The following is a 16,274-nucleotide window of genomic DNA, read 5'->3' as shown; positions in this document are numbered from 1 at the left end:
TTTTGCAGGATGCATTTATTCGATTGGTCGATTAATCGTTCATCGATATTACCAACCCTACAGATGCCAACTGGGGCAAAGAAAGCTTCGCCTTAAAAGAAAGTTACTTGCCCGTGTGCTCGTGTTGGCGTTTGGTGACGTGGCGTCCCTCTCGCTTCTGTGTGTTCTCGGGGTCTAGGATCAGGGTGATGCTTTCACTCGTGCGCAGGCCAGGTGGCTAGGAGAAAAGGCGTTCGCGAGCTTATTAGGCGGATACGCAGCACCATACTCGTAGTTACAAAGCGAGCCTATGCGGCGGCACTCACTTTCGAACACTCGAATTACGACTTCATAAAAGTAAGAAATGCGTTGGATGTGACACAGCTTCTAGCACGCTATTTGTAATTCGTGGCCCTATATACGTCACCTGCTTTTGTCGAAGCTTCGAATCTTGCTTTAACGAGGAAATCACGTGTACCTGTTGGTCAATATTTTTTTATTAACAGCGAATTAGAGAAGAAACGTGGGAGGCAATGTTAAAGGCACAGAGCCTGGAAGATCAGCGAAGTCTGGTGGACCGGGCCCGGGCTGCAGCATTAGCCAACGGCTTTCTGGACTGAGAGAGCCGCCCACCTAGGGCGAAGAAAGGACACTTTCTCGCTGTTTCTTACAATAAACGTTCATTCCTCCTCCTCCTCCAGCGAATTAGAGCTTCGGGGATATATTACTCATCACATACTTGATCTGCGGCACCATGGGTAAAGATTTACACAGCCGGTTTGATAAATCGCCCTACGGCAATGCTAAGGAGTCGTTTTTCGAAGAATGCCTCATGTTTTTGTAACCTCGCAACGCGTGTTCAGTGACGACAGTCACACATTATTAAATACAACAAATTTAAGATAAAACGATAATTTATGCTTACAAAGCTTCACACCAGTGGCAGACAGCAAAATTAGCGCAATAATCGTTAATAAATAAATAACAACATGTAATTAATTACCATTTCATTTGATCATTTTCGAGTGCTTTAGCGTAGCATTGCCATTCTATACCATAAACGAGAAGAAAGGGGGTTTACCGAAGGCCACAATTTTAATTAGTCATATCATGAGAAGCCAACAAACACTGACACCAAGGACAACGTAGGGGAAATTACTTGTGCTGAATAAATGAAATAAACAAACGATAAATTAATGCAAATGAAAGTGGATGAAAAAACGACTTGCCGCAGGTGGGGAAGATTCCTAAGCCTTCGCATTTCGCGTGCGATGCTCTACCAATTGAGCTGCCGCGACGCCGTTTCCCCGTCCACTTTCCTGGGTATTTATGTTTCCTTATAGAACCATGGGAGTGTCAGCCAGCGCCACCGCTCACAGACCCTGGTGGCGGACGTGGAACATCCTTTCTGCCGCAGGCGTCACAAGAACGTGATTTTCTTTTTGGGGGTGAAGACAGCCGATCAATAATCCCACACATGCTACCTGAAGGCATCAATGTTGCCGAATTGGAGATCCTCATTATGCAATAAACGAGAAAAAAGGGGCTTCACCGAGGGGCCCGATTTTTATTAGTCATATCATGAGAAGCCAAGAAACGCTGACACCAAGGACAACGTAGGAGAAATTACTTGTCCTTAATAAATGAAATAAACAAACGATAAATTAATGCAAATGAAAGTGGATGAAAAAACGACTTGCTGCAGGTGGGGAAGATCACGCAGCCTTCGCATTTCGCGTGCGATGCTCTACCAATTGAGCTACCATGGCGCCGTTTCCTTGTCCACTTTCCTGGGTATTTATGTTGCCTTGTAGAACCATGGGAGTGTCAGCCAGAGCCACCACTCACAGACCTTGGTGGCGGACGTGAAACATCCTTTTTGCCACAGGCGTCACGAGAACGTGATTTTTTTCAGAGGTGAAGGCAGCTGGTCAATAAACCTACACATGCTACCTGAAGGCATCAATGTTGCCGGATTCGAGATCCTCGTTATGTAATAAACGAGAAGAAAGGGGCTTCAGCGAGGGGCCCGATATTTATTAGTCATATCATGAGAAGCCAAGAAACGCTGACACCAAGGACAACGTAGGAGAAATTACTTGTGCTGAATAAATGAAATAAACAAACGATAAATTAATGCAAATGAAAGTGGATGAAAAAACGACTTGCCGCAGGTGGGGAAGATTCCTAAGCCTTCGCATTTCGCGAAGGTTGTGGCAAGGTTTCGCGAAAGTACATTCTATACCATGACCGATACCGGCTACCCACGTTATATTATGACGGTGGTCGCGCGGGCCCTATATTGAAAGCGATCTGCGAAGGGGAAAATGTGCGCCGAGTGCGATAGCTTCGTGTGCACCGCGCATTCGCCGCTTAATTCGCGCTCAAGCGAGAGGCAGCACGAAGGTCAAATCGCTCGCTGCTGCTGCCGCGCTTTCTCATTCCAGCGCTTTGAAAGAGAGTGTGCGTGGTCATCGAATGAGATGTTTGCTTGTGCGCGCGTGACATCATGCTTGTTAATTTATTTAGCGAATGTTTACAAGTTTATACAGTCGATAAAATTACTATCCTTACTTCGAATAGATGTCTACTAATTTGATATCGCAATCGATACTTCGCCTTTCAGGCGAACCTGCGGCTTTTCGTAGTGCATTCTTCCACAGTACGAAAACCCCTTACCTCTCGGTACGGTAGCATACTAGACGCGCACTTGTTTGATCTCCGTACTTTTCGTTTCTCTCCCTCTTCCCTATTCTCTGCCCTAGCTGTACGACACAACAGCTCGTTCGCAGTAAATAGACTTTACTATTGCTTGTAGGACTCTAGTTTGTGTTACCCTTCAACAGTTCCCGTAGGCAGTCAAACTTCAAAACCATAGCTACACGCGCTCACAGAGGAGCGAAGCAGAGATATTGCAAAACGTCAGATTATGCTTCATGAGCATGTGTTTATCCTGACCAGCGGTTTTTAAAAATCACTACTTCTGCCATATACTTCGCAAAGAACTCACCGTATGCTCTTCCTATCGTTCAGCCGCCATTAACATACTGGCTCTCTTTGAATGACCTGAGAAGCTAGGTGTTTAGATCTTCAAAAGTAGCCACATGGAAACTGAAACAGGTTGTTCAGTGCTCCGCAAATGTTACAGACATAAATTTATTCATGAGTAAATGTAGTGCGTCTAATTCAGTTAACAGGAGCAAATAATCGTTTGGAATACTAAAGGGCTGTGGCAAAAGTTATGCGCTCTTTGCAAATGTTCAGAATGAATACGTAACCTCCGTAAGCCCAAACGATCCCCGACCCGAAGCGCTTCCTTCACTCCGCCTGGCTGAACACGACGCCGCCCCTTGCCTGAATAAGATGCTACGCTCTTCAAGGATTGCCATGGATTGTTACTGAAGCGCAGTGACCACTTCTGTCGAGGAACGGCACTGCCATCTCTTTTCTCGAGTTGAGGTGGAATGTGGACTGAGGTGACGTTTGATGTTACAGCGGAAGATTTGATGAACTTATTCCTCTTGATTTGCGGTAAGCGGTTGATGTACTGCCGTAAGGCGAGGACGTACGGAAGCAATCTAGACATGAGTAAATAACTACAAAGGGTTGGCTTGATTGAGAAATTTAGTGCTCCGGATGAATGGCATGGCTCACCTTCACCCTGAGCGTCACTTTAGCGGCGTCCCTGCCTGACGAGCTGCTGATGGCGGACACGTGAATAATCTTCTCTCCAGCCACCAGTGGTACAATGGGGAACACTGCTGTGCCACCCTGTCCCCGCGGGATCTTGAGTGTTTGCACCTCGGAGGGCTTGCCCACCTTGGCACCTGAGCACACGTCCTCAGTTCCGAGCATCGCCACCCGCACCTGCACAGTCAGTCAACCTTTTCTTTATGGAGAAGTCAAACAAACTGCAGATTTCAGCAATTCTTAGGCCCTCAACACATTTCTTGCGACAGCAATTGCTCCCCTAACGCCTCTGTCTTCATGCAAAACTGCGATTGCTCTATGATGGTGCCCATTGCGGAGTAATACTATAGTTAGAGGGACGGATGGAGCGAATCGTGATCCGAATTCTTAACCGCTGCAACAGTTATAGCGTACACACTGCCTGCAGTACATATGCTATTCGTACATTGTGCTGATTGAATTATACACGGATCACTGCACTGACAAGCTCGCATGGCATAACGTAACTGAATGGAACTGAATGGAATTTCAGAAACCACAGCAGAATTGTTTTGACTTGGAGGGTAGCCATGGGCGCATGCTGCTTTCCAGAAATGGTCTCTCTTATACCTAGTTTAAGGTAAATTGACGGGCCAACAACTGAACACGGAAAAGATGGAAGCGCTTCTTACTCTCGGAGAAAGTTGTTTCTGATCCCTCGCGCAGGGCTCCATAAATGGTAAGCGTTTGATCGCTGAATTAACCCTAGCTTTACTAGAGGTCATGGTTTCCATGTTTCTCTAATGGAAAGGCACTTGATGTGGAGGCAAAAACAAACCTTCTAATGTCCGAGAAGTAGAGCCACTATGGATGCCCCAGGAATGGGAACAGAATCAATACGTAGGCACAAGCAGATACAGTGGTAGCATCATTCACGAGCCTAATTTGTTCCAAGACACTGGTCGTAAACCAAATCGGAGTTTTAAACCTAGTTAACCTATACCTAGACCCAGTTACCAAATGCTGATTATTTCGATATAAACAAAATTAATTGATTCAGATACAGAAATATGGAAGCAGGTTTACGGTTCAGTGCAATGGAGGGAGATGATCGTACGAAGAGAGATCACTAACTCATTTCTAGTGAAAGGGACAAGGAGGTGAATGAGGGTTCAGAGACCTTCTTCCTGAAGGAGGGGGGGGGGGGGCTCTCTCAGTATATCGTGAGGGGCTCCTTAAAAAATGTTCCTCTCTCTTCTAATTGTCTCTTAGCTGCAGGCTCAGTGCTGGCAGAAAATCTTTCCAGTGTGATTGTCTTTTGCTCTGCTGCACAATATTCCAGAAATGACAGATCATGCTGTAGTTCACCGGGTTCAATGCCCTTGTCATTACAGTAATGTTTTAGTAATGCCTCTCAAAGAAATCCTAGCACACCCTTCATTCTTTCAGAATAAATTGGATGGCCCCACTGCTAGCCTCACCGTCATTCTTTCTCCGAGTAGAAACTTCCTCAAAATGTCCATCTGTTACTCAGTGAAGTGAAAGTGTATAATTAGGCGCGAAAAGAGGTGGCGGCGTCTGCGATTGGTCTGCTTCCCCTTGCTGAGCTTGCGGTGGCTGGTAGAAAATCGCGGCTCCGTGCAATGGAAAGTTAAAAATCCCCCGATGAAGCGGATCCTCAGCTAGGAAAAGTTAGCAGCGCGATGTGGTATAAATGTCGTAAGGGCTCGACAACGTTGCACTGCCATGCAAAATGTTTATTAGATGCAAATAAATCCATTCTCGCCGGCAGCTCCATGTACCTGGTGCAAGAACAATGGGCAGGCAGCCATCGTTTACTTTTTTAGCAACGGGGCAGTACGGCTGTTCCGAAAAATGTTTTGTTTTGAGCGGCGTGTAAATGCACATTTAGTGCGTACACGTCAGTTTGACGTGGTGAGTTTTCGCGGTTTTATGATGTCGCGTGACAGACAGGCGAAGTGGGCGTGGTACGAACATTTTTGAACAATAGTGGAGGGCTAATGACAGAAATGGAAGGGAAACAGAATGAAATAAATTTAGCTTATAGCGCCAGCTCACAACGGCGCACTAACGGTAGAGATCGACAAGGCCCGCGCCGTCTACCTCAAGCTGTCGCTCCTTCATCAATCAGAATGCTGTTGCATACTATGCGCGTTCCTTTGCCGCACTTTTCTTTAGCAATAAATCACCCATTGATTCTTCGCTTTAGGCATTCGTATCTAGACGCCGTGCTAGTGGGCCAAGCAGTGATTGCAGGGTTGCTCGCTGCTGCGCTGTGCTCGCAGCCGAGGTGTCTGTGAACAGCAAAATCCACAGCTTACCATAAAAGCAGTGCGAAATGAAGCAGTGTACAGGGAACGATAAGGCCCAGAGCCTCATCGAGCGATAACCTATCACGTGCTGTGGTGTACGGAAGAGAAAAGCGTGCGCAGCCCAGTCCTGACATTCAACTTTCTGATTCCATTTGTTTTACACTTTCACAGAACATGCTTGTACAGCCTGGCTTCCACAGCTTTAGCTCGCACACTCGGCAAGAGAGTGCAACGTGAACAGAGCAACCTCAGTTCTCATTAGTTACAAGGAACTTTATTAATCATCTTCAACGAACAGTGCATAGTACGGGAGCGTCACCAAAATGGGGGCATTTTATTGCAATGCAAACTGGTTTTAGAAACTTGACGCCAAAATTAGACAGTGAGTGAGTAATTTTCCAGGACACTTAGCTCAGGTTCCAAGCTCCCATCACGTTGCAAGTGAGGCTTGGCGCAGGCTTCGTTTTCAAAGCAGTACCTGCTCTTGTGAATGCCATCCCGACGGATATCCAAGAGTGCAAAAACTTGCTGGTATGGCGTCTTTGACTTGTAGCGACACAGAGAGATTCGCTTTTTTTTTTATCGCTGGATGCTTAATATGGCCTGTCGTTTTCTTGCCGAAGCGTTAGTAAACCGACGTGCAATACACTGTAAAATAAAGCACGTTACTCTTTTGGTGAGTACTGATTCTGACGCAAGCGTAAACATAATTCCCGTTGTGCTAGGATGTGGCTTTGGCAGCAAAATATGACAAGAGGACAGCCCTGTAAGGGAGAAGCGAAGTAAGGAAAGTGAGACCGACAGATTTTACCGGCCTCCGATTATGTGTGCGTGACGAAGCATCCCCGACGCGCAGGAGGAGTTCGTTCGACAAAAAGCTGAGCTGTCTCGGCTTTTCGACGGAATCAGAAACGAAGCGACCTTCTCGTAGAAACCTCGTATCGTTAAGTGAGAGGCAGTGTTATTTTTTTATTGCTGTAAAATGCGCCCACTTCGGTGCACCCGTTCCACGGTCCTTAGTTTATCTAAGGCACTGTCAAGAGGCGGTGCTTGAGGATATCATTAGGTCATCTGTATTAGGAACCAGCAGATTATGCTAAAACGACACTGTATTTGTTCACCCCCCCCTCACCTCCCCCCCCCCCTCTCCCCGAGCAATTCTCACACACCTTCCACGTTTCAACATCAGGACGTTCAGGAAGCCGCAACAGTTGGTATTTGGGCAAGCTAATTGCTATACCAGCTACAAGCTGAAAAAAAAAATCAGTCCAGAGAAAAATTTCTGTAAAGCATCTTTGATAATTTAAAGCTTGTGAGCCTATCACACATACCCTGCAACCATTCAAGCGCAATGTGGCAGCCGTTCCATCAGTCAAAATGTTCATTTGTAACTAGAGCGCGAGTGCGTCATTCCGAAAAGCACACAGCTGAACAATCCCACCTACCGTCTCGTCAACGGAGGCGTAGTTGTACACTGTCACAGGTACCTCGACCTGCTCTTTCTCGATGACGGAATAAGGCAGGTTCACTTCAACGAAGAGCTTCTTCAAGACCTGTATCTCCAGAGGTTCGTGGACGCAAATGCCTCCAGATGGTGCCACGCTGACAGCACTGAGCTCCCAAGTGGTAATCGAGTGTGGAAGGGTAATATGGTGATTTACCTTTCCATTCTCCCTAAAAATAGCCAGAATAGCCGGGAACGGCATGAATATGGTTGGCAAATAATATTTGTTTAACTTGAGCAATAATAGAATTTGCGTTCAAGAGGTTCTGCTATCCCAAACCGCAAGAAGCGACAAAGAGACAATGCACTAATCATAAAAGAAAACACTGGCTAATATATCCTTTAATATGGTCCTGTCCCTAAACTCGGGCTTAGCTAAAAAATTAGAAACGGTTTGGCTGCACCAAGCACGGAATATTGCACAAAAACACATCTTCTAGGACCAAATTAGCCATTTTTCTCGCACCAAGTTAGCCATTGCTAGGCCGTTGTTCGACCGGTTATTAATGAAAACATTTTCACTCGTGATGTCGTTGTTAAGCTGCTGTTTTATTGCACAAATGATACGCAGTTATGTAAACGGGGATTCATAATGCATACATGAGGAGGAGGATTGCTGACTTGCACAAAGAACTTTTTTGGTTTTACGCCGTACTGGCTGGTGTTGTAGAGCAGCCTTCGCACTTGCATGAAGGGTATGCGAGGGGGAATCATGCGCTCCGCTATACAGTTGAGCATGGGAAAGTGGGCAGGTCTGGGCAGATATTTCTACCTACGTCTCAGAGAGTATAAAGGCTCTTTAGTTTGGGCGATCGAAGACTTAAGCGTTCTACACACCTGTTTAAAATACTGTTTAAAACACTAGAATGACTGTATTCCTGTACAGTGAAGCTAACGTAGCTAGTTATTGTGACCTTACTTCGTTGCTTGTACGCATACATAAGTACCTTCTACTTCTTTCAATTCGCTGTCAAATACGAGGTAGTTATTAAGTTTAAATGGATAAGGTACGGAACTAGGAGTGAGAATGCAGCGGCAGGTTCGCCTTGTGGCTTCACATACGTTTTGTTTTCTTCTTTTTTGCTGCAACGATAAAATTGCAGCATTTTAGCACAAGGGTGATTTTGCATGATTACGTGCGTGATAATGGCGCGAATATTTTAAATTGTTTTAGGAGCCAACCTTGTTGCGTTGTTTTCTTTATTTGGGAAAATAATGTCCGCTACCTTCCGTCAAGCTAACAACATCACGATTATGAGCACAATATATTAGCCGCCAGCAACTCAATTTTATGACGTCCTCTGTCAAGCGACTGCAATGTTACACGTGATCCTCTTGTAATACTGTGTTTCCGCTTCCATTTTGTAGCAGATAGTAAAAGTACCAAGATTCGAAAATTCACTTACAAGGCAAATTATTTTTGCGTAGCCGGATACTTACATAATAGAAGGGCACCTCATAAACAGCAGAGGATGGCAGCCTAACCACTAACCCCACTCACAACTACAATCATGCAATTACACGCCGAAGGTGAATTGTGTCATGCAACATACTATGAGCGTTTATGATTTGCTTTCCTACTGGGAAGCAATTCCATGCCACTTCGATGATGTTTCGTGTTATCGCAAAGAATGCGTAATGATCAATACATCGCTACACGGAACCGCTAAAGTGCTGCGTTCATGTATCGCAGCGACCACGTCATTTTTTCAAACAGCGCCAAATGTTGTTGTTTTTCTTTCTTGTTCTTTTGCGAAGTGCTTGATCACAATGCGAACATAAAATTTGAATGAGTATAACGAACGGAGGACGTGGCGATCACATGTCATGTCACTAGCCGTGAGCGCGTACCCAACCTGCCGAGTTTTCTATCTTCTGTTTAATTTTTAGCTCACAAGGCTCTGTTTTCTGTCTTAACCTCCTGTTCGCTAACTCCTCTGTTTGACAATAATACAGCGCTTGCGTTGTGTCTACGCCTTCGTTTTCGTTTACAGCGCACTATTCTTATTGCCCATGAAACAATACCAAATTGTCATGTTTTATACCCACGTCTAACATCTCGGTGAACATTTCGACATATTATCTACTCTTACAATTTTTTGTCACCAAAGCGATTCGACCTGGTCTGGAATGTAGCCGCTGTTCAATTGGCAAGTTAGTCTGCACATTAGAAAGTCATGCCATTAGCCGCTGCTGTCCGACAGTAATGAACAGATCGTTGTAATGTGCAGCCTAATATTATTGCCGCCACAATCGTAAGGAGGGTGGATTTGTTATAGCCGAGTGTTTATTGCGGCACTGGAAGGGGGGTGCAAAGTTGGTTTTTTGGGGGGCTCAAGTCATGAATGAAGCGACATACTTTATGGTGAGCTGGTCAAATGTCAGTAGCTCCCTGAAGTCGTGACGCGTGCCTTCGAAGTTGAAAGCGCTCCTTCCCAGCTTGTCAGCGCCACCATTATTTGATCTTGCAACCGGCTGCTTTTCTGGAAAGCAAAACGCAGTTAGCGAAGTGGGCGATGAGCGGGTGCATATCTGATCCCCCATCGCCCTCGGAGAACACAAGACGGTAACAGTTATACATTAGTAGAAAATAGAGGCCTCATTATGCGTGATCTTTAATAAAACATTGAGGGGTGCAGTGTTATTATATTGTAGAAAATTATACAACCACTTCAGACCATCATAAAAGCGCATGCGCTTCGAACCGCGCTGGAGGAACGCTCACGCAATGTTCTGAATAAACTCATGTGCCACAAATTTAAATTTTGAAGAAATGCCTTTCTGCGTGATGCGTGCTCAAAGTAAATGGGCTCGCTAAGTAAAATGTACGTGGATGAATTACAACCTTAGGGAAAATTTTCCGAGGAGGTTATGCACGGGCAACATTTTCAACTTTGCGGCTTAATTAACTATACAGGTAACTGGAAATTCTTAACGCAACTGCTCGAAAGCAGCAACATCCCTGGAAATTGGGATGCTGTTCTGAAAGGTCGCGCAAGCCTGTTGTCTCTTTCTTTACAACAATTACGCGTGTATATTAATTCACCTGTATGGGCCGCATGGAATAATTGTCTGCGTGAAAAGACTCAATTGCAAGAATTCCTTCATTAATAAAGCGTTTTTATTGAGATCAAAAGAGTGCAAACGATATCAAAAGGTACCCGAAGGACAGCAACAAGCATCTACATATCTTTAAAAGCGGCTCGCCGAAATCAACCAGCCCGAATCCACTTAGAGCGAGCGAAAGCAACAGATAATGCCTTCAAAGACCATACCTTCAAAGTGTACGCAACATTTGGCAAAGGCTTCCACGCACTGCTCAGAGTAGAGGGCGGTGCCGGCGGTAAGGTAGCTGCGTAGTGCATCCTCGCGTTCCTGGCAGCTCCTCAGGAACGGGTCTCGCTTCAGGCCACTCGAGCAGCAGTTGCGCAGCGTCTCGTTCTGGAACTCGTCCACTGCAGTGATTCAGGTGGATTGTCAAAGAGCGAGAAAATGTGTTTGCAGCAAGGCAGAGAGGTCCGTCTAAACTATAGATTGCTCTGGCCTGCTGCTCTACACTGGGGAAAAGCGACGGGAAAAAAAAAGGGCTGATGATGATGATGATGATGATGATGGTGATGATGATGACATGGGAATGACGTGCGTATAAAGAAGTCTACAACGTTTTGGCAGCGCCAGAGCCAAGTGGCTAGTAGAAACGCTATAGCATCACTTTTAATCAAGGCTGCACTGCTAGCGTTAGGCCAATGATCCACAAAGGAAACTCGTGTGATAGCGGCCTCTTATCGAAGTACGAGATGGAGGAGAGCAGTTTCTGTCGTTCTTGCGCGTACGCGGGACAAATGCAACCTATGTGATCAAGTGTTCCTGGCGCCTGACAGTGTTCAGGATTTGACATGTGTCGCTGCAACTTATGAGGTTCCTATAACGCCTAGTGAATTCGGTGCATAATGCTTGTTTGACTTCTTTTGACCCACGTGCTGAGAAAAGGCAAATTAAGAAAGTAAATAAGCACTTCTAGATGAGCCGAATTCGCAATCGGCACGCTTGCACAAAGAACAAACAAAAAGAAAATACATCAGATTTCAGTGTGCCCTTATTATCCATGAATTCGTAATCGCCGTTAAACACCAGGTGCTGCCTAAAGGATGTCTTCGAATAGGTCTCCTTTGCAGCAACGCAGTACTGGGCCCTGTAACGTAAAACTATTCCAATATGTTTCTATTCCAATCTCCTGACGTCAAATTTGCGTAACCACTGACGCAAGCACCGGGCAGTCCCCCACAGGGTTGTCTGTACAGACCAATCAAACACTCTCCTCGTCCATAGGAGGTCACTTTTGTTTGCTCCAAAAACAAATAACATTGCCTACACTGAGCGGCTTGTCGTATTTAATTGGCTGACAAGAGGCGAGGAGGACGCTCAAGAGGAGAGGGATCCGCGGGGGCATAGCCAGTGCACTGAAAATTGATAACTGGATGAAGAGGGTGGTGCCGGCGTCTGCGATTGGTCGGCTTTCCCTTACTTAGCTTGTGGTGGCTGGTCGAAAATCGCGGCGGCATGCAACGGAAGCTTAAGAATGACGCTAAAACTGACCCTCAGCAAAGAAGAGTTGGCATAATGAGGTGGTAAACGTGCCGAAAGTGCTCAAAAACGTTACACGGCCACGCAAGAAGTTTTATTATACGCAAATACACCCATGCTCTCCGGCAAGTGCGAGTAGCCAGCATCTCAGCGATCGGTGGCTGCCATCTTTTATTCCTTTCGGAATTGGCAGCCTGCGGCTATTCCGAAGAAAATTCAGTTTTGTTCGGCATAATGCATCTTTATCGCGTACACGTCACTTTGACGCGATGAGTTTGTGCGGGTTTGTGACGTCGCGCGACAGGCAGGTGAAGTGGGTGCAGCCCGAAAACTTTTTACCAATAGCCGAGGGCTAATGGCGAAAAGTGGTCGAATCAGAAATAACTGTTTTTCTTTTTTCTGTCAAATCATGCGTAATCAGTGTGTACACTTCATATCAGATGGGGAGCTATCGCGGTATTCGTGACGTCGCGTGTCATACTGGTGAAGTGGGGGTGGTCGAAAAAAGTTTTTGACCAACCGTGAAGGGCTGATAGCAGAATTGGAATAGAAAAGTTTGGAATAGTTTTACGTTATAGCGCCCCTGTGTCCGCTTTATAACATATTCAGTCGCTTTCTTGATGATCGACATTCTAATTGTACGGCATACTGCCATTATCCTTGTCTTGAGCTAGTCTGACAACCGTCTCGATCATCTAAGCACGTTTTTTCACATAACCACAAAGAAAGAAATTGACTAGGGAGAGATCAGGGTTGCGATCTTGTACGCGTTCCAAAATTGAACGGAGGCGGTTCGTTCTTTACGTCACGAAATAGGCGGTATGTTCCGTTCCGTTCGTCCGATAGCAGGCGACACGGAATGATTGACAGCAGATATCACGTCACAATTGACGTCATGGCGTTCGGCATGGCTCAAATTGACGAATCGTATTTGGCTCGGTGGAACGAACCGCCTCCGTTCTATTTTGGAACGCGTACAAGATCGCACCCCAGGTGACCTAGCTCGCCAATTTACAGGCCTGTGCTTCCAATCTATGGCGCATGAAAAGTCGCATCCAGCCAGTTTGGTGCACGGCTGCTGCTGTGTGTGACGGTGCTCCATCTTGCTAATACCACAGAAGTAGAAGACGTGACAGTGGGACTTCCCTGAGAAACTCACCCACCACTCCTTCAAGGATTTCGTCCACGTAACGCTGTCCAGTAAGTGGGTGATCGAAGAAGGTGGGACTGATTATAGCACCGGCGTAAATTCCGCGCCCCACATTGAAAGACCACTGGTACTGGTGCTGATTGCGCTTTACCCAGTGGGAGTTGTAGTGACTCCAATAGTGTGCATTATGCAATGTTACCTGTGCGTTTCTGTGAAAATTAGCTTCATCTGTGCACGTGATGTTTCTCAAAAAGTCCGGTAACTCGTCCGCTTTTATGAGAACGCAATTCAAGAAATCTAGACGATTCTACAGGTCCCTATCTTTTAAGCATTCGTGCTGCTTAAGGTGGTACGGGTGAAAGGCCATCGTTTAGGATGTTCCAAACTGATGACTTGGAAACTGGCACCTGGGCGGCCACGTCCCGCACGCTAGCATGAGGGCTTGAGGTAATAAATTCTAGAACATCCGTGCGTAGGCTAGGACTCAAAGATGAAGCCCTACGCCACTGTTTCTTGAAGCTGCCGATTTGTCTCAGGCTTTCATCATTTCTGATGATAGTCGACGCGTATAGTTTACCGCCACACGTCCATCACTGATATATATTTGCGACCTTCCTCTTGTTGTCACTTGCAGCTCTCTAGGCAAGGATCATTTTTACCTTCTGCTCAAGGACATCAGGACTCGAACGACACAAACCGCACCTTCAAGATTTGCACTGACGTTGTCAATTCGCTTTTGTGATGATAGGCTTTGTGGCAAAAAAAAAAACATCCGTACAATTTATGGTTAGCCGATTCGTACAACATGGTTAGCCGATTCGTCCATCCCTCCGCGTGTCGCCTGTACGCTGAAAACTCCTCCGGCGCAACCCTGTGGGAATGCACGAAAAAAAAAACAGACAGAAAAGCGCGCGATTGGTTGCGCCAGTAGTGACGTCGTTGCTCTCCGTCGCAGCCTAGCGCTCGCGCAGCACTTTCTCTCTGGCTCCAAAATGGGTAGGCCATGCGCCATACGTACTCCTGAGGAGCAGGCAGCTTCTGATCAGCAACGCCGCGAGTAGAACCGGGAACGAACTCGTCTACGCTGCCCCGATGCTGCAGCCCAGCCCCAAGAACAGGCTCGTGCAGCCGAGCGCAAGCAGCAACTGCGTACCGAAGATCCGGCAGCCTATCAAGCCGTCGTTTAATGAACCATCGGGTTTAATCCAGTAACAAACACAGGGGCCGCACGTTTCAGCTTCGCTGGTTGACAATATGTACGAAGTGCTTGGGCGGTGATTTTTTCTTTATTTCCTTCGTTTCGTTCTGGCTAACTGAGAAGGAGACTGTTCGAGGGCACTTTTTTATGATGCGGGTGGCAGCGCAGTCACGTAGTACTCGTCATATTTCGCAGGGTTTATTTATCAATCGGAAAAAATTAGTACGCTATTATACGTCGCTGAAGATACCTGATAATTACGGTAGTAGGTCTCCAGTTAGATATTCAAGTGCGAGACTCGCCCTTCGCACGTCAAGGTGGGCCACTTTAGACACCCTGTGTGACCATTCATCCCAAGTCCTCTGCAATGTTGCAATTGTATGAGGCTTGGACACGTGAGTGCCGTGTGCGAGAACACGAGAGTTTGCTCACGCTGCAGCGAGCCCCACACTGCAGACTCATGTGCAGCCACGGTTCTCAAATGCACCAATTGCCTTGGGTCCCATGATGCTTCTTCGAAGGACTACCCCAAAATGAAGAAGGAAAAGGCGATCTTGAAGCAGATGGCGAGAGACCATTCGTCCCGTCGGGAAGCTGTTGCGGCCGTTAGAAAGCGACGCTCCCGACGCCGCCGGACTTCAAAGAACGCTGATACCTCTATGAAGAGTACGCCCCATCGGACATCACCTCCTCCTCTGCCCCCTAGGCCTGGGGTAATTTAATCTAAATCGGACAAGGCCATGGCGGAGAACAATACAACTTGGTCCTCACTACTAAAGCAACAGCCAAAGCCAGAACAACAGCGGAAGTCACAACCGAAACCACAGCTGATGCCGCAGCCGATGCCACAGTCGGTGGTACGGCCGATGCCTCAGCCGGAGGAGATGCCACAGCCGGAGGCGATACCGCAGCCGATGCCACAACCGGAGGCGATGCCACAGCTGATGCCACAACCGGAGCCGGAGCCACGTCAAGTGATACAGCTGCGCACGGCTATAGAGCAAACAGCGCGGGTTCCTGACTAATTGCCCGAAGAAGACCGGCAAGTCGTTATGATGCTCCGGTCTCTGATGTATACCCTTCGAATACTCTTAAATAACCTGCACACTCCGTCAGCGCGAAGAGCAATGCAATTGCTGGATGCTCTCATTTCAGTACTTGCAACTCTTGAGTGAGCATCATGGCTCACCGGCATCATTATATTCGCACTGAAGTCAGAACGGCTGGGGTTTAGCTTAAAAATATACTGCCACGCACTGCAACGTACTGCTGACGCTCACCGGATCCTTGGTCTTCACTGGTACCTTAAACGTGCATCACCAGCTATGAACCACCAAGACTGACGGCAACCTAACGTATCGACGGAGCACTTGCTTATGCACTAACGTATTTTCCAAGCACTTTTCTGCGTGCACAGACAGTGTTCCTTCTATTCCGCTTTCCTCTTTCTGTTCCCCCTTTCCCGTCCCCCAGTGTAGGGTAGCAAACCGGATGCTCGTCTGGTTGACCTCCCTGCATTTCCTCTCTTTGCTATCTCTCTCTCTCTCCAGTTAGATAGTTCATTACAATTACCTCATTAGATCTTAACAATAAAAAAGTTACCGGCAGTTACTCCACTGTACCGGAAACAACATGCACTATACTTTCTTCGAGTAGCGCATTGCTTTTTTTCTTTGAAATCTTGGTACATGATAGTTAATTGGGACACCCTGTAGATATTTGTGACCTCTGCATGCAAGTCACGTTGTTTCCATCCCTAATTTATGTTATAAATTATTAGAAATCTTTTTTAATGTGTCGTTAGCTTTGCTTACTGGAAAGAGAAGCGATACTAAGTCACGTATCATTCACGTGCAT

The 16,274-nt window shown here is 46.5% G+C and overlaps 1 protein-coding gene across 3 annotated transcripts in view; it reads right to left on the bottom strand.

The window, feature by feature from the left end:
- Nucleotides 1–16,274, bottom strand: part of LOC139054561 (complement C3-like) — a 190,169-nt gene that overhangs the window by 98,645 nt on the left and 75,250 nt on the right. For all 3 annotated transcript variants that reach the window (XM_070531704.1, XM_070531705.1, XM_070531706.1), the window contains 5 exons: nt 10,761–10,940; nt 9,845–9,968; nt 7,427–7,655; nt 3,634–3,846; nt 112–217 (listed from right to left, as the gene is read on the bottom strand). In XM_070531704.1, the coding sequence (XP_070387805.1) occupies nt 112–217; nt 3,634–3,846; nt 7,427–7,655; nt 9,845–9,968; nt 10,761–10,940 (852 nt within the window). The remainder of the gene's footprint in view (nt 1–111; nt 218–3,633; nt 3,847–7,426; nt 7,656–9,844; nt 9,969–10,760; nt 10,941–16,274) is intronic.

Source organism: Dermacentor albipictus, chromosome 1 (assembly GCF_038994185.2).
Source record: "Dermacentor albipictus isolate Rhodes 1998 colony chromosome 1, USDA_Dalb.pri_finalv2, whole genome shotgun sequence".
Lineage (NCBI taxonomy): Eukaryota > Metazoa > Arthropoda > Arachnida > Ixodida > Ixodidae > Dermacentor > Dermacentor albipictus.
The sequence above is the reverse complement of the archived record's forward strand: the minus strand, read 5'-3'. Positions and strand labels throughout refer to the sequence as shown.